The following is a 21,297-nucleotide window of genomic DNA, read 5'->3' as shown; positions in this document are numbered from 1 at the left end:
GCGCAGCTCAAATGTGACTAGCCTGATAGAATATGAAGGCTTACTCTGTGGGGTGTTGAGTGATTAATGGAGCAAACTGATGGCTTAACATTTGTTTTGCTGATTTTCACTTTTCTCTCAAAACAGTTGATAGCAGAAGATCTGGACAGTCCTTCCAATGGCCAAATTCATTTTTCCATAGTGAGTGGTGATCAAGACAATGAATTTTCAGTCGATCCTGGTTCAGGACTTGTGAAGGTTAAAAAGAAATTGGATAGAGAAAGGGTAAGATGTGAGATTTCTTGACTTACAATGGCTTACAGATGTGTGTTAATTTTAACTCTACTGCTAGCCAGTTGTGAAGTAGCTGCTTTTCACTCTGCAGCAATCAGCCTAAGATATTCCAACAGCTCTTTCTAATATTCTTCCCCTTTTCCCACCTCAGACTTTTTCTCTGTCATATTTCCAGGCCAGCTACCCTGGTAGCATTCTCACTCTGCACCAACACAACTACTGAGGCCAGACTGGGGAAAGAAGCAACCCTGGATTTTTCCTGTGGCAGCTGTTATTGCATTAATGAGCTACCTCTCTTCTGTGCCTCCAAGCACAAGCTTGCAGCATTATATGCAACAGAGGGACCATGGCAAACTGCGAATTGTGGCACCAAGTACAGAGCTGAGACTTCAGCCATTAATTAGCACTCTGCAAAACATGTCACAAGGGAGCTGATGTTATGGAGTAGCCAGGCTGTACCAAAAGAGAAAGAGTGCTTCATTAATCTGATTCTGCTGCTTTGTTTGCTCCCTAGATTCGGGTGATTTATCACCATTTTGCTATAGCTAGCAATTAGCAGCTTTTGGAGAAAAAGAAACAAACAAATACAGTTGCCTGTGCTACAAGCAGGGCAGGAATGTGCTGCATGACTTCAGAAGTCCTGCAACACATGCAAGACTCAAGGATACTTCACTCATGGAATGCATCTGCAAAACTGGGAAAGCTGATTGCTGTCCCCAGAAAATGGACTCAGCTGGAAAAGCTTCCTGCTGGAAGCAGAGCTACTGCTTAAAACAGGCAAATAATCTTTCTATATTATCATACAGGCAGGATTAAATTGCTAGTGAATGGTGACAGAAGGACCTTCCTTGTCCCGCAGAACAAGGAAGTAATAGGCTATACATGCGACAAATTTGCTGTATTTCTTACATGGTTTATTGGTTCTTACATACTTTATTAATATTTTATTTAGTGACTCCATTTGATTTAGCTGAGATATATATGTCTGCTTTCAGACATATGCTTTTACCCTCACTGTCATTGTACATTTCAGGCCAGCTCCTAGATCTGCATTCTCCTAAGTTTCCTTCAGATAAAGTAAGCTGTAGTGTTGTCTTTTATTTTGCTTCCTTTGCACATTTCCTAGACACAAATGTTCTCTTCAGCGGAAATGATACGTGATGCCTCATCTGATGTAGATCCCTAATGGCAGTGCTGATTCCCAGGTTTTAGTGGTATCAGGAAGCTCATTTCCAGAGCTCTAATCAGGTAGAAACCATGATTGCTGCCATTTACCTTTCTGGGATCTGTGGAAATGAAAACAAACTCACACAAAATTTCAGAAAGATCCCATGAAACCTCTGATTTTTAGCAGTAAAAATTAAACATTGAAAGTGAAAAAAAAAAAAGGATCAATGCTCAGCCTCAGTTTCTTGATCCTCCATGGTTAAGGATTCTTCCTCCTGACACTATCAGTACGTCCCCATCAAATCACACACTTCTTTGACCCTGTAATCCACCTAAGAATCTTTCCTTTTCTTTAACTTGGTCCCATAGCTCAGAAGAGCCACCTTGCTTCATACACTTAGCCTGCCTTCCTCTCTCCTACCCCAGCAGCTTTTACTTCTGTGTCCCTTTGGACTTCCTCCCGCCCTAAAAAGCTCCGTTAGTTTTTCTTCATTTCACTCTGTGGGGCCATGTTTTACCCCTTCCTGGTGCTTTATCTGACATGTGGGTTCATCCTTTGTTCCCCCTGCGCTGAAAGCTTCATGGGCAGACATATCAGCAGCTCTCCCTGGGGATCCAAGAGCTCTATACAGTAAAAGGCAGTTGTAAGACATAAGGAGGCCAACATAAGGATGCACTTTGTGAAATCACACTGTCATCCATAAGCTGCACATAGACAGATCTTTTCCAAATTGTCACACACGCTCACACTTTGTGCACGTGCCCGTATGTGCATAGAGGGTCTGTGGGTGCCACAGCCGGTGGGATGCACTGAGCTACCCACACCATGCTGAGCTGTCTGTGGCAGTTGCAAACAAGACTCAAAAAATCCCTTATCTTCTACAGTACTGTAGCCTTTTGTTACAAGGAATATGTTGTTCATAGTGATCTCAAATGTTTTCCAGTATGCTTAATCCAACTGCCCATTAACTTTTTTGGAGGGGCTCCTTCACTATCTGAAACAGTGTGTGTCAAATTGAGGCTTCTCCTCCTAAGTACTCAATATCTTATCCTGGAATTAGTTTGCATACCCCAGTTGACCTAGGCTGAGCTTGGATATTATTCATCATTCGACTTTTCTCTATCCCTTTGTTTTCAGCTGATACAGTTATTTTAATATAGTGAAGCTGTTAGGTTTATTGATAGCCTTATAAACCAGAGTTTGGGACAGTCTGGCAGTAAACAGGATAATGTTATACAAAGGGCAGGAAAGGTAATGAGGCCAGACAGCTTTCCTTAGAATATGGTTGGTGGTGTATTGGATGTAAAGAACACATGTTAAAATTTAGGACCGCTTTCATGATGATTTAATATTTTCACCTTTTTGCAGATATCTGGTTATTCATTGGTTATTCAGGCAAGAGACAGTGGAACCCCTCCTCTGTCTTCATCTGTGACGGTCAACGTGGACATTTCTGATGTGAACGATAACAGCCCTGTGTTTACTCCAGCTAATTATACAGCTGTAATTCAAGTAAGTTTATCTTGCACATCAAAAACTTCTCTGACTTTTAAAATACAAAAGCATTTGGTTTCAGTTAAGCAGCTTTTGATGATTTATCTGCCAAAGATGTATCAAATGATCTTATTCAAAAGAAAGTATAAACACTTCTTTTCTAGCCGTTTGCTCAGATTCTGTTTACTGAGACTCCTTAACTTCAGCATCCATCACATGTTTTACTCTATATCCATGTTGCACCAGGAAATGTTCTCTAGCCTCAAAAATTCTGAGCTGGGATGAGCTTGCACTTGTCCATGCCTTGCTTGGGATGCAAGTCCTAGTGGTTAGGCAGTCCTGGCCAGACAGGCTCCACTGGGTGCTTCTGTCTCTAGTAGTAGTCCTTGGTGTACAAATGATGCCAAAGCAATGCCACAGTGAAATGGCATCTTGGCCAAAAAGCTTTTACTTGTATATTCTTGATAGCAAAACGTGGTATTTTATCATTGTGATAAGATGTATCATTTTAATCCTTTTCTTTATACGCTGTGTATACGTGTAAAGGAAAATAAACCAGTGGGCACAAGCATTTTGCAGCTGGTAGTGACAGACAAAGACTCTTTTCACAATGGCCCTCCTTTTACCTTCACCATCCTCACTGGCAATGAAGAGGAGGAGTTTACACTGGACCCTAACGGTGTCTTGAGATCTGCAGTCATCTTCAGACACATGGTTGCAACTGAATATGTGCTCTGCGTGCAGGTATGCCTTCATTTTTTGCATCTGCACAGAAAGAAAAAACTCATAGTGTCAGGTCATGTGTATGTTGCTGTCTGGGTTGGTTTTAATTGACTTTAGTCTGTGAGCAAATACCATGCATTCCATTTTACATGTGCACAATATTGTATATTTCCTTTGATGTCCTTAAACCCAATTTCATGTAAATATAAATAGGTAGCCAGCCACCTTTCCAATCTTCTCTGCATGAAATGGATTTTCTGAGCAGCAGCAGTTATGATTTAAGATTTTCATCTTTTTTTTCTGTAGCTAAGAGAAGAAAATAAGCAAAAATGCATTATGTACATATAAATATACCACGGAACGAGTGACAGCAAAATATTGTTCTAGGAAGGAAAATCACTTCTCCTTTTAAGTCATAAATTTAATCAAAAATTTTTGGAACCCGACCAAAAATTCATGAAATCACATTTCCAAGGTCAGCTTAGCTCTTAGGGAGTGTAAAAGGAAGACATGAAATAGAAGTCCAGCTCAAACTTAGCTCCAGAGTCATTGTTGAGGAACTTTTTAACCAGAGTAGCTATAAATCCAGCAATAATTTGCCCATTTCTCAAGCTTGCATAGGAAAACATAGTAGAGTTCAGTAAGTATGCAGGTCCATGCAATTCCATTGAAATGGAACGTGGTCCTACAATCTAAGTCTGAAAATACAACCTTTCTCAACATGCTGTGCTGGGGTTAATCTAATTAGAGCCTAACTTCTCTTTTACACCTACTTTTAATGGTGTTTGTAGCAATAACAATCTCACCGAGTTACAATTCAAAAATACAAGTTCTAATGTCAATCAGCAGTTCAAATCAAAGGGACAGCTTACAAGTTTGCCATTTAATATTCTTGCAATCTTATTTTTTGAGCCTCGTAGGAAAAGAAAAATAAAATCATTTTTCATTCCTGCTATGTTCTCATCCAAAAATATCTGCTTTCAGGACTGTTTACTAGCCAAACTTCCAATATTGCCAAAATTGGTATTAAGTTCAAGCAGCATCTTCAGCTACATACATCCAAGTATGTCATATTAACGAAGCATTAACCAGTCTGCAATCACAGAGATGCACCAAAACATTCAGAAAACCAAGCGGTTGGATTAAAAGCCTGATTCCTCTCAGTATTATTTTTTTTAGGGATTCCTTCAGTGAAAACATATTTTGCAGTTTTCTGTTGTGTATAAAGCATAGAATTTTTTTCTTTCCATTTATGTGTACCGCAGTGCTGCTTCCCTCTTTCCACCATCAGATTCCTCCTCTGTGTTGTGTTTATTAAAAAAGTAGTGTTAAAGTTGAAAGTGGAATGTGGAATAATCTCTGCATGTATGTGTATCTGTACACATGCACATAAAATATTTTCTAAAATTCTCTACAAAGCCCTGGTAGGAGCCATGATTTTCAGTGCCTCAGAGTTACTAATCCTTTCCTAGTAATGTCCATATTGGTACTGCCATCCTGCCTGTTATTTTTCTGCAGTGAGTAAATTTTCCTCCCTGTATCCAAATGCAAACATCTTTCAACGTGTGCAACATCTGTGATTTTTTCATCATATGTTCTTCTCTGAAGCAAGTGAATGCATGCACTAGTATATCTTCATACTGACTTCAATGAAGCATTTTCCTTACTACAAGAAAGAGCACTGATTCAAGTTTGCACACTTTTCTGTCAAGATAGCCTTGGATTTTTTGTCATACTTGCTCTTTACTCTATAAAAAAGTGCAGATGCTATCATACGTGCTCTGGGTCATGCAGTCATCTGTCCAAGTGTAGTGCTTCTCTCGTATTTTATCGTTAGTAACAGCACAAGCACCCTATTTCACTTTTGGAGGGTGATAAATTTTATTTATTTTCAAGCATGATTCTTGGATGCTTCAGAGAAAGTCACACAGAGTGCTTGAGGAAAACTCTCGACTCCCTCGCATCCACATAGGCTTTGCAAGGTCTGAGGCACTTCAGAGCAACACAGAAACTACTGCTGGTATTGCACGGGGCTGCAGCCTATTTTCCAGGGTAGAAGAGAGCCCAAACTCACTTGGTGTAGAATATACCACATTCAGATGGCTTTGCTGTGAAGGGACAAGTGATAGCTGTGGGATTCTGGGAACTTTTCACATTGAGTAATGAGACACAGTGCTGACACATTTCTGTCTGCAATTCACTTAGATAAGATATCTGTGTTTCCCTAAAGAGTTTTTAAGTTTCTCTGCTAAAAAAAGATGGCACATTTCTTTACATACGTATTTTGCAAATGCATTTGGGAAGTTCTTTTGAGAGGTCTTCAGAATTACTGTTGCTGTGAAAATCATATAGCAGGAAGTCTAGAATGCATGTAGCAAAAAGTTCTACTTGTCAGCTGCATTATACATATATATTATATTTTGTTGTTTGGTTGTTGTTTTAATTATATTAGGCAAAAGACTCTGGGAAGCCTCAGCAGGTTTCCCACACCTACGTTCAGGTGAGGGTTATTGAAGAAAGCATCCACAAGCCAACTGCCATTCCACTGGAGATTTTCATTGTCACCATGGAAGATGATTTTCCAGGTGGAGTCATTGGAAAAATTCACGCCACGGATCAGGATGTGTATGATGTCCTGACTTACACACTAAAATCAGAGCAGAAAAGTTTGTTCAAGGTTAATAATCACGACGGGAAGATCATTGCCCTAGGAGGGCTCGATAACGGCAAGTACATCCTCAATGTGTCTGTCAGTGATGGCCGCTTCCAGGTCCCCATCGATGTTGTGGTCCACGTTGAGCAATTACTTCAGGAAATGCTGCAGAACACCGTCACCATTCGCTTCGAGAACGTTTCCCCAGAAGACTTTGTGGGCCTTCACATGCACGGCTTCAGGCGCACCTTGCGGAACGCGGTGCTGTCTCAGAAACAAGACAGCCTGCACATCATCAGCATTCAGCCAGTGGCAGGCAGCAATCAGCTCGACATGCTATTTGCAGTTCAGATGCACAGCGGCGGTTTCTATAAGCCTGCCTTTTTGATTCAGAAGCTTACCAATGCCAGGAGACACTTGGAAAATGTGATTCGTATTTCTGCTATCTTGGAGAAGAATTGCTCTGGACTGGATTGTCAGGAACAGCACTGTGAACAAAGTCTATCTATTGATTCCCATTCCCTGATGACCTACAGCACGGCAAGAATTAGTTTTGTGTGCCCCCGCTTTTACCGGAATGTGCGCTGCATGTGCAATGGTGAGTACTGCTCCCCCCCGTCCTCACACATTATGCGATAGGATCGGTTTTATGCTGCTGATGCAGATTAGAAGGGGCATTTCAATTCAGCCCGTTAAAGCACGACTGGCTGATGTATTTCTCAGGCTCAGGAAGAATTGTTCGTGTTTACTGATGTAAATGGAAGTTGGTGAACTTTGGCCTTGTGTGACAAAGACTGCTTTCCTGGAAGATCCGAGCCATCAGCAAACTTCCAAGGGAGGGAAAGGAAGGGGAGGAGAAAGGAGAGGAGTGGGAGCTTAGTGGTTTCCCATTCAGTTCACCACCATTCCATCACAGAATCAAATCACAGAATGGCTTGGGTTGGAAGGGATCTCAAGGATCAAGAATCTCCAGCCCCCCTGCCATAGGCAGGGCCACCAACCTCCACATTTAATACTAGACCAGGCTGCCCAGGGGGCCATCCAACCTGGCCTTGAACAGCTGCAGGAACAGGGCACCCACAACCTCTCTGGAAAGCCTGTTCCAGCACCTCACCACTCTCTCTGTAAAGAACTTAACCAACACTGGAATAAACCAGTTACATGGTTGTGGAAGAGCCACCTGGTCTGCAGTGGTGCACTGGAATCCCCAAGGAAAGGACCCATGACCTAAGCAACACAGGTGCAAGGCACAGTTCATTTTTACAGAGAGGAGCAGAAAAATAATGAAATATTTTATTTTGTAACTGATACCAAGCACTATTCCTGATCCTTATTGCTGCATGGGGAGTCAGGACGGGGTTTTGTCCTGATTTCTGCCTCACATTTCACATCCTGATGGCTGCCTTACATTTTATCAGCGATTTCATGGGGTGTATATGACAAACAGACTTGGCAGCCAGTCTTCCACGTGGCTCTGTGCTTGGAGAATAACACTTCAGGCAGTTATAATAATAGTTCTGTTTCTTTTGTTTGCCGAGCTATTTGCTCCTCATTCCACTTCATTTAAGAGCAGAGAAAAAAGCTGCTGTAAAATCAATATGTCCAAGTCTCACTCATCTGAAGCACACATGCAGACATACACACACACACAACCGCACAGGAATTCAGTAGCTGTGTCTCAGTGACCAGCCTTTGTCCCTGCAGCAGTCAGCAGGACTTCATGTCATACCATCAACTTCAGTGGGAATGAAAACAGGCCTTAATGCATAAAAAAGCTGAACCAGAAATCGTTGTGTCCTGCAGCACATGAATAATAATGCCATAGGAGTTCAGTTCTGTAAAAATGTCAGAATTTTCCATCTGTGCTGTTTTCATGTACATTCAAGAGCAGGTTATTTGGTCAGTTTTTAAGTAATAGCATTCTATGTTCTGAACAGATATTTCTATTATAACAGTACTTGTCTTTTTTGTTACACATGAAAGGCTCTGAAATAAAAAAGGATTTTCACAGGTTGGAAAGGGACAATGCTGCAATATCCCCAAGCCGAGTCCTGGAGCCAGTGCAACAGCATTGTCTGCAAAACACTTTTTATATTCCCTAACTCACAGCTTTGTCTGGTTTATGTACCCAGAAATCACAAATCCTCATCTCCATAGGGATGGCTATGGCCCTCGCTGTGTCAGAAATTGTTTTTCTGGCAGCCAGGATTTGCGCTGTGTATAATTTCATTTCACTACTTATTAAAGTCAATAATGATGTATATTCCCTTCAGAAACTAGTAGTGAGTGGATGTGCCTCGTAATCTGTTAGCCTAGCTCCCAAAATTGGCTTTACAGAGCGGTATGGTTCTGATCCAGCAGCTCTCTCCTTTCTCTTTGCTCAGCACACTTACACTGAAAGCACAGAAAATCAGCTGGGACAGCCATTTCCCATTTTTTTTCTATTATGTACCAATCAATCCTCAAAAAATATTTCAGGCTGCCAAAATTACCACCTGTGATCCATAGCCTTGGGACCATCTATCCTGGCCATGAAGCCTGCAGTTGAGAGCCATTGGTGCAGGCATTCCCTGGTCCAGCTGGGAGGCTGGAGGGGTCCCACAGAGCTGAAGCTGCTCTGTGCCCATTTCCCGTGGGAGATACAGATGCTTTGGGGTGGCCTTGTGCACCTCGTGTCCAACAAAAACGTGTCCAGAGCTGCTGATCTAAACATGTAGCTCACTAGGCAGATGAAAGCCTTGGTGCTTGTTACTTGTACAGAGATAAGAGACCTTGTTAGGAAGTTAAAAAAAAAAACAAAAACAAAAACAAAAACAACAACATGATTTGCCCTCCTCAACATGAGTTAATACTTCATGCACTTTAATTTTTTTAATCAAAGGAGCCACAAGAAGGGCCTTGCTCTTTAGATAAATACAGACACATACTGTGTTTTGTCACTTAGGAGGTTGACACAGACTTCTGAGGATATATTAATTAGAGAACTTGGGTATGGCACTACTTTTGTGGAGAGCAGGCCCAGTGAAAGAGTCAGAAAAATCCAAATACTTCCTTTGATCAGACAAATCCAAATGCTTCTTTTGATCCTTTGTACATGGACATAAATGTGGCAGAGCAAGAAAAAGAGCAGAGAATAGTGGAATACACCTATTGTGCTTCCTTTTACAGGAACGCATTAGCAAGATATTATCAATATAATAAAAGCATTATACTTTCTTTGTTACTAGGATAGTTTAACGATCCAGTCCAGTAAATATTAATAGCTTGAAATATGACAAACCCATTAAAAATATTCCATATGTTTTCAGTGGTTTGATTCAATTATAACCCAGAGAAGCTTGAATTTGAGCTAATTCACTCGTTCTTGAAATATGTATCATACTTGGAGAGATTTTCCCACTGGCAGATGTCATAGATATGCACAATTTATGCGTGCCAGCTGTGCATAGCTTACCTAGATTACCTTTGTGAGCAAACAGAGTTATCTAACATAAAAATGCAGGGAGACTGTAAAGCAGGCAGTGTGTGAACTTGTGAGGATCAGCAGCTCCGTTCTGGAAGGGTAAGTTCGAAAGTTCAGGGGTATCAATCTAAGCCTTTAAAATCAATAAAATTGAACTATAATTTTTTTCCAGTAACAGACTGTCTCCTTAGATTTCTGGCTCTTCTGCTTGTGTTTATATGAAAAATATTATAACAAACTGGGATTTCAGTGTAGCTACAGGGGCTATGCAATTGCCAATCCCCCATCACATGACATAAGGTATGAAAACATCTGTCAATGTTTGTGGGAAGCAAAGACAGGAGGACCAGAGTAAAAATATATAATAAATAGTTCTCGTGACATTCTCATTTTTCAGAAGCAGAAATCTATTTCAGTTCTTTATTTCTTCATGTGGCAAGGTAATTCTTTTGCGTTAGAACAAAGATGCATGAAATAAGTAGGTTTTCTTGTGGCTGCTTTGCTATAGTGAAATTCCGTGTTACAGTCTTACAAATGGAGGTTCCATTAGTATGTTTATGGGAGAAGATTTGATTGAAATCATCTTGACAAATGTGGGTATATATATACATGTGAGCTGGTCACTCCAGGCCCCATTTCCAGACAGTGGAAAGAATGAAGTTTTTTTTAATGATGTGATAAATCTCTCCCCGAATGTCTAAAATCAGTCAGATGAATCATGCCCTAAAGTTAGAGGAGATGAATTCCATTTCAAGTGTTTAATATGGTTCTGGCTTAATAGTTCGAAAGAATTTTTCTAATAGACTCAGAAGTGTTCAACAAAAGTGCGGACATTCACGTTATTTAATCAAGTGAATAGCAGTCTTGCACCACTTTATCATGAAACCAGGCAATTCAGATTTTATGAAGCCACTTCTAGCGTTTTGTGAATGTTCTGACAAGAAGAAATCATAAACTGTGGTGCATTATATGATCTGGTATTAATATAGGACTTGATCTTGAAAGGTGGTCTTCGTCCTCAAAGCACACACTGCCTCTTGAAGACCAGAGTATTTTGCAGCACCAAGATAAGAAATCCAACCCCCATCCTAATACCAGGATTCTGAACTTTGAATCATAGTATTGTTAGAGTTGGAAGGGTCCTCTGAGGACCATGTAGTCCAACTCCCCTGCAATGAACAGGGGCATCCACAGCTGGGTCAGGTTGCCCAGGGCCTTCCCTTGAAATTCTCCAGGGATGTGGCATCAACAGCATCTCTTAGCAGCCTGTTCCAGTGCCTCACCACCCTCACTGCAAAAGATTTTTTCCTTATATCTAACCTATCTACCCTCTTTGATCTTGAAACCATTTCCCCTTGCTCTGTCACCACAGACCCTTCTAAAGAGTCTGTCCCCTTCTTTCCTGCAGCTCTGCTTTAGATACTACTGAAAAGCCACTCTCGTGTCACCTAGCAGCTTTCTCTTCTCCAGGCTGAGCAGCCCCAGCTCTCTCAGGCTGTCCTTGTAGGCCTTCCTCTGCTTTCTCTGTTTCCAAGAATCTCACATGTACTGTTGAGCTCTCCTGGCAAGGTAACAAGGAAAAGTAAAGAAGAAATGGTTTGGGAACAAAGACCTTTGCAGATTTATTTGATACATTTGATTGGTTTGGCTTCAGCCCTTCTAATGTTGCACTTGTGTAGGAGGAGACTTTTTCCCTGACAATATTCCCCATTTTAAGACCTACTCTGAGAACACAGCATCTTGTATGAAACTCATGGGAGACAAAGCATGAAGTGGCACCATGCCTGTAGAATCAAGAGGAATGGAAACTGCTATCTATCACCTGGGTCTTAAGGAAAGCTGTGACTGAACAGTGGTCGATCTTGTCCATTCTTCTAAAACAGAGAAACTCTGATTCATTAGGACACACTGTGCAACTGAGTGCCCTTGAGCTTAATGAAACATGTGGCTGACTTGTGTAGAACAACGTTTGTGGCATATAAATTTATATGTATACCATACGAATTGGAACTCAACAGGAATACAGATTTTGTCTTCCTTCTGCACTTGTGGTGGTTTCACACTCATGGCCAGCTAAAGTCCACCACACCACTTTTTCACGCCCCCTCCTTAAAAGAATAGAGGGAGAAAATATGTTGAACAAAAGGCTCGTGAATGGAGATAAGGACAAGGAGATCACTCGCTAATTATCTTCAAGGGCAGAACAGCCTCAGTCTCGTAAGGAAATAATGTAATTTACTAGACTAGAGCAGTGAGAACTAAAAGCAAACTGCAAACTCCTTCCCCCCATCCTACCTCCTCTCCCTGAGCAGTGCAGGACAGTGGGCAATGGGAGCTCTGTTCAGTCCATAACATTTTGCCTCTGCTACTGCTCCATGGTCCTTCTCCACGTGGCTCCCTCCCGTAGGATGCCATCCATCCCAAGGGATGCCATCCTTCCCGAACTGAGCCTTCATGGGCTTCCCACAGGCTGCAGCTCTTCAAGCTCCAGCATGGCTCTGTACCTTCATTCAGAGAGGTAAAACTGAAGGTGATTTGTCAAGATCAAATAGGCCACTTCTACCTTTCCTGCCATGCTCTGGGTGAAGCAGTGCCATGTATCTCTGGGATACCTTGCAGAGAGCTGCTCTATTAATACTAATGTGAGTTTAAGGGGATTCTGGACTTGCCTACAGAAAAAAAAGTGATCAAATCCATATTTCTTGAACCTCTATTGAATGGCAAATAGACTGTTCTTCAGAGTAGAAATGCAACGTTAGAAAAAAATGTTTTTAAAACTCAGGTTGTAAATCTTTGATGTGGACAACGCAGCCTTGAACGATTTCACAATTTTGCTTCGTACAGTTGTGAAATCAAGCCTGAAAATCCGTGTTAGCTCGAGCAATGCAGTAATGCAGATTTGTAACTTCTGTCTTGTATCCGTACAGACAAACACAAAGCATTTCTTCTCCCAGCTCTGAATATTTTAAAACTTTGTTGACAGCTATGAAATCCTGCAGTATGATGAATAAAAAGTTGATTTGCTCGTAGCTTAGCAGAAGAACTATTCTCGGCCTGCCAGGATAAGCAGTTCTTTAGTGTATTCCCAGATATCCTAAATATGTTAAATCCTTTCTGTGTATTTTTTGACTGTGGAAAGATGACTCTGAAGTACAAATCAGAGCTTGAATCAGCTAAAAAACTGACAGAGACGGATAGCAATGTAACCTACTGCTTTATTGCTTCACAACAAAGATGCAGTCATAGTTAGGGGTTATGAATATTTGTGGAGCTTCATTGAGGAAACTCGATGTCCCTCTCTGCTCCTCACTGATGTGCTGTACAGCTTTCCTCCAATGACTGTCTGCCAGCTGCACTGAGCGTACCTGAACTGCAGCCTCACAAAAGGTGGAAGCCTGTTCAGAGAAGAGAGCTACCATGCACACAGCATAGTATGGTGTGTTTGTCACACAACAATAAATTAAAAGAGTCTACAGAACCAAGCAAAGCATACAAGCCAGCCAATGGAATATTTAACATACAATATAATTTCAGGAATAATAATTACTTGCTATTGAATTCCAGAGAATCAGTGAAAGAAATAAGCCATAGAAAACAGTGTACTCTTCCTTAAATTCTGTAGACTATATTTGAATAGAATATAATTCTACAGTGTTGAATCCTATTAAATGATATTTTTTTCTTGAATTTATAAGATTTAAGGTATGGCTGTATATTGGAGCTGTTTTTCCTGCTAATGTTACCTACTAAACTGATTAATAAAGATTGCCATTTTCTGACAGTGCTACAGGCAGAACTGTAAATGGTTTACTGCACAGACCTCTCAAACAAATGTTTGACAAAGGAGAGGAGGATTTTGAAGATTAAATTGACTGTGCTGTACATGAAGCAAGGCATTTACAGTCCTCCCCCCATTCGTAGTCAGCCTATGCCCATTTTGAACCTGCAGCAGCGATTTTTCTTTTTCCAGAAAATACTTATAGTACCAACTAATTTCAGCTGTGCTCTGAATGAGCCCTGCTTGGTTTGTGCTACAGAGTGAAAGCAATAAGTTTCTTCCCTACATTACTTTGGGAGATGTACTTTATGACAGGTTGATTTCTTCCTGTATAAATTGTAAATAAAATACATATGCTCCAAAAATAAAATAGTATTTGAATACAATTTGAGGTTCTGCAATAAACAAGAATGGCCAATATTCAGAAAGTGATGGGTAGGAAAGGGCTGAAATTCTATCATTAAAATCACTACCTGCATGAGCTACTTTAAATAAATGACTTTGATAAGCAAAAATTCGATTCCAGCAGCTGGCTCTCTCTCATTTCAAGCCCTGACTGCAAGTCAATAGGAGCAGAGGCGTGGATGCCTTTTCCTGCAGTTGAAAAAGTGTACTTTCATAACATTTGCATACAGACATCCAGAGGTAGAAACTGACCCCAAATGAACTAAATTCTCTATTACAGTCAACAAAAAATTAACTGTTGAGAAATTCATAGGAGAATTCCTATATTGAGCATTGGTAGTTGTATTGTGTTTTGCAGTGTAGTACAAAGTGTTTGCAAACATTTTAGGATCGGACAGTTGGAACATCTAGGCACTCTGAAAAGTTGTAGAGAAGTTTTATACAAGCAGTTTGACATTGATGGGGATTCAGGTAAACCCATGATGTGCTCAGCATGTTGCGTGTTAAAATTCAGGAGGTTTCAAATATCCTTAATGCAATTTAAAAAAACACTATTCTAAGCAAATTTAAAATACTGTATACAGCTGTTCCTCCATCTTAATACCTTTTCAAAGTTACTAGTAGTTCTGAATTCACACTTTCTTGAGCAAGGTTTGATTCCATGTCATGAAATGTGGGTTTTTCTTATTCAGTCTCCTGTGGAATTCTAACTCCTTAAAATTTACTTCCTGTGAGTGTGCTGAGGCTAAAGGAGCACACAGCTTCGAGTAATTTGTTTCCTAGTATCCCCAAACTCCCTGTATGGGAGGCTTTGTGAGTAAATGACTGACCTGAGCATCACTAATATATAACCGGTTACCATTCAGAACAGCTGGTTCTCATAATATTTTGCTATGGATTTTAGGGCACCCTTTTAGGAATCATGACAACGTTTTGTTAATTGTCTGAAGAGCATCTCTTCCCTGATTACTTTTGCTTAGCCGTTATTAGCATTATTAAGCCATGCTTGGCTTGTACTGAAGTTTGAGATCAATAATTGTCTTTCTTTTATTACATCTGTGCTGCTAAAGATCCTGTTTCACACTGCGTCCCTGACAGTACTTTAACTTATTGCAGGAGGACTGTGCCCAGGGTCTAACGATCCCTGTCTGGAGAAGCCGTGCCCAGGGGACATGCAGTGTGTGGGGTACGAAGCCAACCGGAGACCTTTCATCTGCCAGTGCCCACCAGGGAAGCTTGGCGAATGCTCAGGTGCACATCACAGCGGGAGCGGGGGATGTACTTGAAGAAAAAAGATGTTGTCATTCTTCTTTTGTAGGTAGAGGTGCCACAGAAGTCAATAGAAGACGTGCTGTTTAACCTTTCTCAGCACTGGCACTCAGTGTATCTCTTCATAGCAGTTGGCTTTTTACATATAAGGCTGTATGAAGTTTAATGCATAATGCAGTTTCTTGTTGAAACTGACTTGGTTGAATTCCCCAATCAGTAAAACAGGCTACTGAGAAAAATAAAGGGCTGTTTCTAGAGGCTGTTATGCCAAATGTTGTCTTGCCATGGACAGAGCTCTATAGTTAATTTAACTCTTCTGCTTGTAATTTAGATTACCAAAATTCCAGTCTTTATTAATAAAAACACTGCACCATCCCAAAAATCAACTTGCAGGACATTTGTTAGTTCTCTGCAGCTGTGTTATTCCCTGGGATACAAAGAGTGTGGTGCAGAGCCTTCCATTGACATCAGTAGTGCCAGGACAGCACAGGGGTGTTTTCTCCAGGAAAACACAGGAAATACTATCTTGTTTCATTGTGATTCTGGGCAGTGCTTGCAGGGAACTGACTGTACAGCTTTGACTGGCATCCACTCACATCTGGCTTTCTACCCATAACTCAACTGCCTGATGTACAAACTTGGCCATTTTGGACTCCCTTTGTTATCAGGTGAGGAGAGATAGATGCGGTCAGGGATAGATAGCCTTGAAAATGCTAAATGCTTGGAAGAAATCACTTTTTTGTTGTTGTTGTTGTAAGTTTGGAGAAATAGAGCTATCCCTCTCCTCTGAAAAATAATTTCCTGAAAAAATGCAATATATATTTGTAGTAGGCACAAGCTTTTTTCCCATCACAGTTGGGTGTTATTTACAAGTTTCTTCCTAAAAATTCTCATTAGCTCTTTAAATTCTTTAATTAGCTTGACAGCTGAGGAATATTTTGTGTGTCACTAAAAGAACATGTGTCTTTTCAAAATGGTTATTTCAGGCCACACTTCCCTTAGCTTTGCTGGGAATAGTTACATTAAATACCGTGTTTCTGAAAACAGCAAGAAAGAGGAATTCAAGTTGGCTCTACGTCTGCGAACCCTGCAAAGCAATGGGATTATAATGTACACCAGAGCGAATCCCTGTATAATTCTGAAGGTAATTAAAATAACTTATCTTTTCTGCAGTTGTTTTTCTTGATTACATTTTTTCTGTTGGCTCTTGATTTGGGGAATGTTGTTCTCATTTCAGCTGTAGATTGAGAAGATGAAGTCTGATCTGTTTCATACTAACAGGGAAAAACACCAATTTCAAGAGTCTGCAACAACAGCAATGAAAATGCAGCTTGTTAGTGGTACTTTACTTGGAAAATGCTCAATTGGTTGCTGTTCATTTTAAGAATATTAAATGTGTTTGCATGCAACAGCTGATCTACACAAGATGTAAGATTTGTCCATTTACATGATCATATAGTCCAAATAACACATGCTGAAATAGCTTCTCTTCCCATGTGTCCATGCCTATGGTTAGAGAATATGCCTGTGCTGCTGTCAAATTAATTCCAGAACCCAACTGCTTAGAGAACCTCTCCTACTGAATAAATAGATTTCTACACTCTGTGAATTAAAATTGGCTAGAGAGTCATGAAATAGCTGGAGAAAATATCTGGAGATTGATTGCCAATGATTATTTAATTGATAAGCTTTCTATTCTTCGTTTGGTTTTTGTAGAATGACAGTATCTTCTGGATAGAAAGGGAGTGCTGGGCTCATCCAAGAGCCTGTGTGTTAGTATTACTGCTAGAGTTTCCAAGGTACAAAACAAGGATGCTGACTTTCGTAATTCATCCATGTCCTATAATTCAACAGTGGGAGAAATGGCACAATGCCTCTTGTATCCGTATTTGTAATCTTCAGATTTCTTTTAGCTGAATACTTAGGTAATGTTAAAATTGCTAGATGAGTTATTATTGGGCAACAAATGATTGTATAGTTGTTGGACTGAAATATTTCATGCACAGGAATGCTGTCTTTCATTCTCTGAGAATTCTAGCAGTGCTGAGATTTGTACAAGACAAAGCTTATCATAGAATCATAGAATGGCCTGAGTTGAAAAGGACCTCAAAGATCATTTAGTTTCAACCCCCTGCTATGTGCAGGGTCACCAACTCCTAGATGAGGCTGCCCAGAGCCATATCCAGCCTGGCCTTGAATGCCTCTAAGGATGGGGCATCCACAGCCTATCTGGGCAAAGTTGAAGACATTTTTTGAAGCCTTCATTGTGGTCGCTCTTGCTATGTATCAGTAAAGAACATTGCAGATTAGTTTTGAAAAACATTTGGGAAAAAAACAAACGGCCCTGCTGAAAGGTACCACTTGAAAACAATAGGAGATGATATGTAGGCAGACTGAAATTGTGTTACAGTGAATACAGCAGAGTTTACTGTATAAAACTGTCATAATTAGGGAGTCAAGAAGGTCAGGACAACGATAATGTAAAAATTGTGACTGTTCTAGATAACATTTTATTTCAAATATTATAAAAAAGAGGACTGCAGTGGAAGCATAGTATGTACCTTTCCATCTAGCTTATTTCAAGTGATTAAATGATTACAATTTTTGTTACCGTTGGTATTATACCGAATTTTATGGAAAGTGTGGATGGATGTAAGAGCACTGACCTTTGCTGCGGTGAAAAGTAAAGGGATTTCCACAGCAAAATCCTATACACCATTTATCAGGGCTTTGTTCAGGGAAGTAGCCCTGAGCCCCCAAGTAATTCAGGCTTTAAGAGAAAGCATGCTGAGAATCATAGTTGCTTCAGTTAAGCCAACCACTTAAGTCTACGTGGAAACCAGGCATCACATGAAGCTCATTTGATGGTATGCTAGGAATAGACCTAGTTGCTGGGATTCAGTACTGGCATTTTCCTTCCCTCGCCTGCCACCTGTATTCCCATATTACCTGGATAGTGCTTCAGGCTAAAAATGGGAGATATGTTGATGTTAATGGGTTGAGCTCAGGCTGTTCAACTCGTGGAGACATTCCCTAATGTTTGGCTTGTAACAGGCAACCAAATGGAAAATTCCATTTGAAGTTGGGAATTTTGATTAATCTGTGTTATTATTACATATAAATAAATGAGAGCCAGTCATTGCAGTTGTCTGGGTTGGGTTCATAGTTATAGGTTTGAAATTTTGTGGGTTTGGTCATGGTTCCCACAATCAGTTAGTCATTTTGCTTTGAAAGATACTGGGAATAAAGAGCGGTAATTGAAGGAGCAGTAACAAGAGCAGTTGACATTCTGCTCCTGTCTCACAGGTTAACTTCTTTTTGCTTCCTAGTTGTTAAGGAAGGATTTCCAGATCTGAACCCACCTCGTAGCACTCAACAAAGATCTTTGAACACCTCACACGTTCAACAGGAAAGGTCCAGTGTTATCTATGCAGTGCTATAGATGCAAGAGTGCCACTATCTCCAATGCATCAGGCAGGGAATGACACCAGAAAATCCCTGCTTAAAGCCTTGAACTTTGTTTTTCATCTTTTAGATTAGGGAAGGACTTGCTGTTGTATTGGGTAGGTCCTTTTACCCAGGTCTGGCCCTTAGATTGTTTAAGCAAGAGATTTAAAGAAGAGCATTACATGTGATGTGTTTGTGAAGATGTGGTTTCACTTCATCAGGAATTGCTAATTTTGTTCATGAAGCTCATTTAGCAAAGTAACTTCAGACTAAGATCTTATAAATGTTCATTGTGGCAGACAACAGGTGCTGTGCTCAAGGGATGTAGCCATAGCAGGGCTCTTCAGGGATATCACCTATCTCATGAACTGCACTTTGGGATCTCTTACTAAGATGTTTCCAACTAAGTTAGCCTTAAACTTTGCTAGCATGTATTTTCATTTGTAACCCAGAGGTTGAGCTTTTTTTTTTTTTTTTCATTTAAATAGATACGTATGTTGCAGGATAGGGAGGCACTCAGAAATGAGACCATTAAGTAGATTAATTAGCGGTCTATAAATGTGAAGTTGTTATCATTTGAGCATTGCTTTCAATTAAATTAAACATGAGGAGAAGCTTTCCAAATAGAGGATAAAAAATGGGATCTTGTGCTCTTTTGAGCACCCTGGCACCACTCCAGCAAAGCACTTAATCACTTGCTTAACTTCCTGTATTTGAAGGCAATTGGAACGACTCACATAACTTAATTTTAAGCATGTACTTAAGTGTCTTGATGGTTTAGTAGCAGAGGGCCTAGTACCAACACTGAGCCCAAACAAAGGTGGAGCTGGAAGAAGTTTAGACCCATCTTGTACTACAAACCCATGGGAGAACAGGCAGAAAACAACAGCACTGCTGGAGAATGTGGTGGTATTGATTTTTTCAAGCAAGTCCCCTCCATTGCAGTCTATTTAAAATTTAATGCTGCAATATGGTTTTCACTGTTTAAATGACCAGCTTAATTTGGGGATCTCATACATTTATGATAACTCTAGGGATGGAAATATTTCATAATCATAACACAGTGTCCTTGGATGAATTATCAATTCTGTAGAGCAAACTGCTTGCTGAAAGCCTACCAGTTACACTGTGTTGATGCAATATAATAAGGGTGTTATTTATTCAGCTGTTTCAAATAAAGCAACTCATCCATCGATTTTGAGAGGCTGGCCAGTTTTTCATTGTTCACTCTTGCTTTTAAGACAATTGGAAAAAAATGAGTTGTAGGTAGATGGCTTTTTCTTTCTTCTCTGGAAGGATTTCATGTGCATAAAACAGTATAACCATTTCCAAAGTCCATATGTGATGCTCCAGACAGAGCTTCTATCTGGGAAAAATAAGAGTTAACAATTTAAAGCACAGTGAGGCCATTCCAGCTGAAAATTACACAAATAATTTTTTTTAAAGGAATATAATTGAGATTCAATTTGATTTTTAGAATTTAAAGTATTAAAAGCAGGTAAAGGAAGAGTTTATCTTCATGCCAGAAATGTAGCTATTTAATAGTAAAAGGCATATGTTCTCCCATCCAGACAGTTAATAGGAAACTTTGCATGGTTTAGTTAAGTGTGTATTATTCGTTTGAATGCATTACTGCTGCATGGCTTATGCTGGGTAAGGCTGAAGCTTGGATATGATCCCAGCTGTGGCTGGAGTTGAAACAAGTAACGTTTTAATTAAATATACTGTTCTACACAAACAAACCCAAAATGTAATTCAGCTAACGAAATGTTTCCCCAGATAGATTAGTAGGCAGTGCACTGTATCCGTGGTGTGTGACTGCAGATGGACTGTGAGAGCCTAACGTGGTCTCAGAAGAACCATTTGATCATTTTATTACCTATGTTGATACACAAACATGGGCGTTAGCCAAACATCTTAGCCAGGCTAATATTCTAATATAATTTACAATATGTGTTTGGCTCCATTTTGCTCACTGAATGAAACTGTTGAAATGTAACAGATTGCATCACCTTTTGGAGCCTTCTCTGTTCTTTGTACTTCTCCACTCATTTTGTGTAGGTGAGGAGCTCTCTGTCTATAATAACATACGTCTTTAAGTGGGTATTAACCTCAGTTTCCTAAAGTATATAATGAGAGACAGTGTAACTAAGCCCAGAAGGAGGTGGGCAGCTGAAAGCTTGGTGGGCCTCTCATGGGATTTTCATACAGTTTGTTTTACACGTAACTCATTCGATCAGAAGTTAACTTAAAGTTCAGCTTTTCTTGGTTCCAAGGTCCAAGCTATTAAGCTAAGATTCCCCTCTGAGGATGAAGCAGTGCCACAACATCACAGTGGTTATGCAGAATCGTGGGAACACCAGAGATTAACTGCTGAATTGAAGATCCGCGGTTGACTTCTCCACACTTAGAAGAAGAGATGTCGTTTTGCCCTTTTGAGTGGAGAACCCTTCTCTTCCCTAACCAGCCAGGCTGCTAAGCAGGCAAGATAGGAGCTCTTCAGGGTTCCTCACTCTTGCTAGAGGCACAGGGCCAGCAGAGAACAAACATTTCCTTCCTGCCCTGCTATAGCAAGGTCTATGACAATCCATTTAATGAGAGCAATCTTATGGTCCCAGTGCTAG

At 40.3% G+C, this 21,297-nt stretch overlaps 1 protein-coding gene across 1 annotated transcript in view; it reads left to right on the top strand.

Moving 5' to 3' along the window:
- Positions 1-21,297, top strand: part of FAT3 (FAT atypical cadherin 3) — a 361,667-nt gene that overhangs the window by 310,044 nt on the left and 30,326 nt on the right. The window contains 6 exon segments of the mRNA XM_042839287.1: positions 127-264; positions 2,810-2,953; positions 3,482-3,679; positions 6,111-6,909; positions 15,074-15,208; positions 16,213-16,370. Of these exon segments, the coding sequence (XP_042695221.1) occupies positions 127-264; positions 2,810-2,953; positions 3,482-3,679; positions 6,111-6,909; positions 15,074-15,208; positions 16,213-16,370 (1,572 nt within the window).

This window comes from Centrocercus urophasianus, unplaced genomic scaffold, assembly GCF_019232065.1.
Source record: "Centrocercus urophasianus isolate 14NV4802_14NV808 unplaced genomic scaffold, USGS_Curo_1.0 seq_9, whole genome shotgun sequence".
NCBI lineage: Eukaryota > Metazoa > Chordata > Aves > Galliformes > Phasianidae > Centrocercus > Centrocercus urophasianus.
The sequence above is the reverse complement of the archived record's forward strand: the minus strand, read 5'-3'. Positions and strand labels throughout refer to the sequence as shown.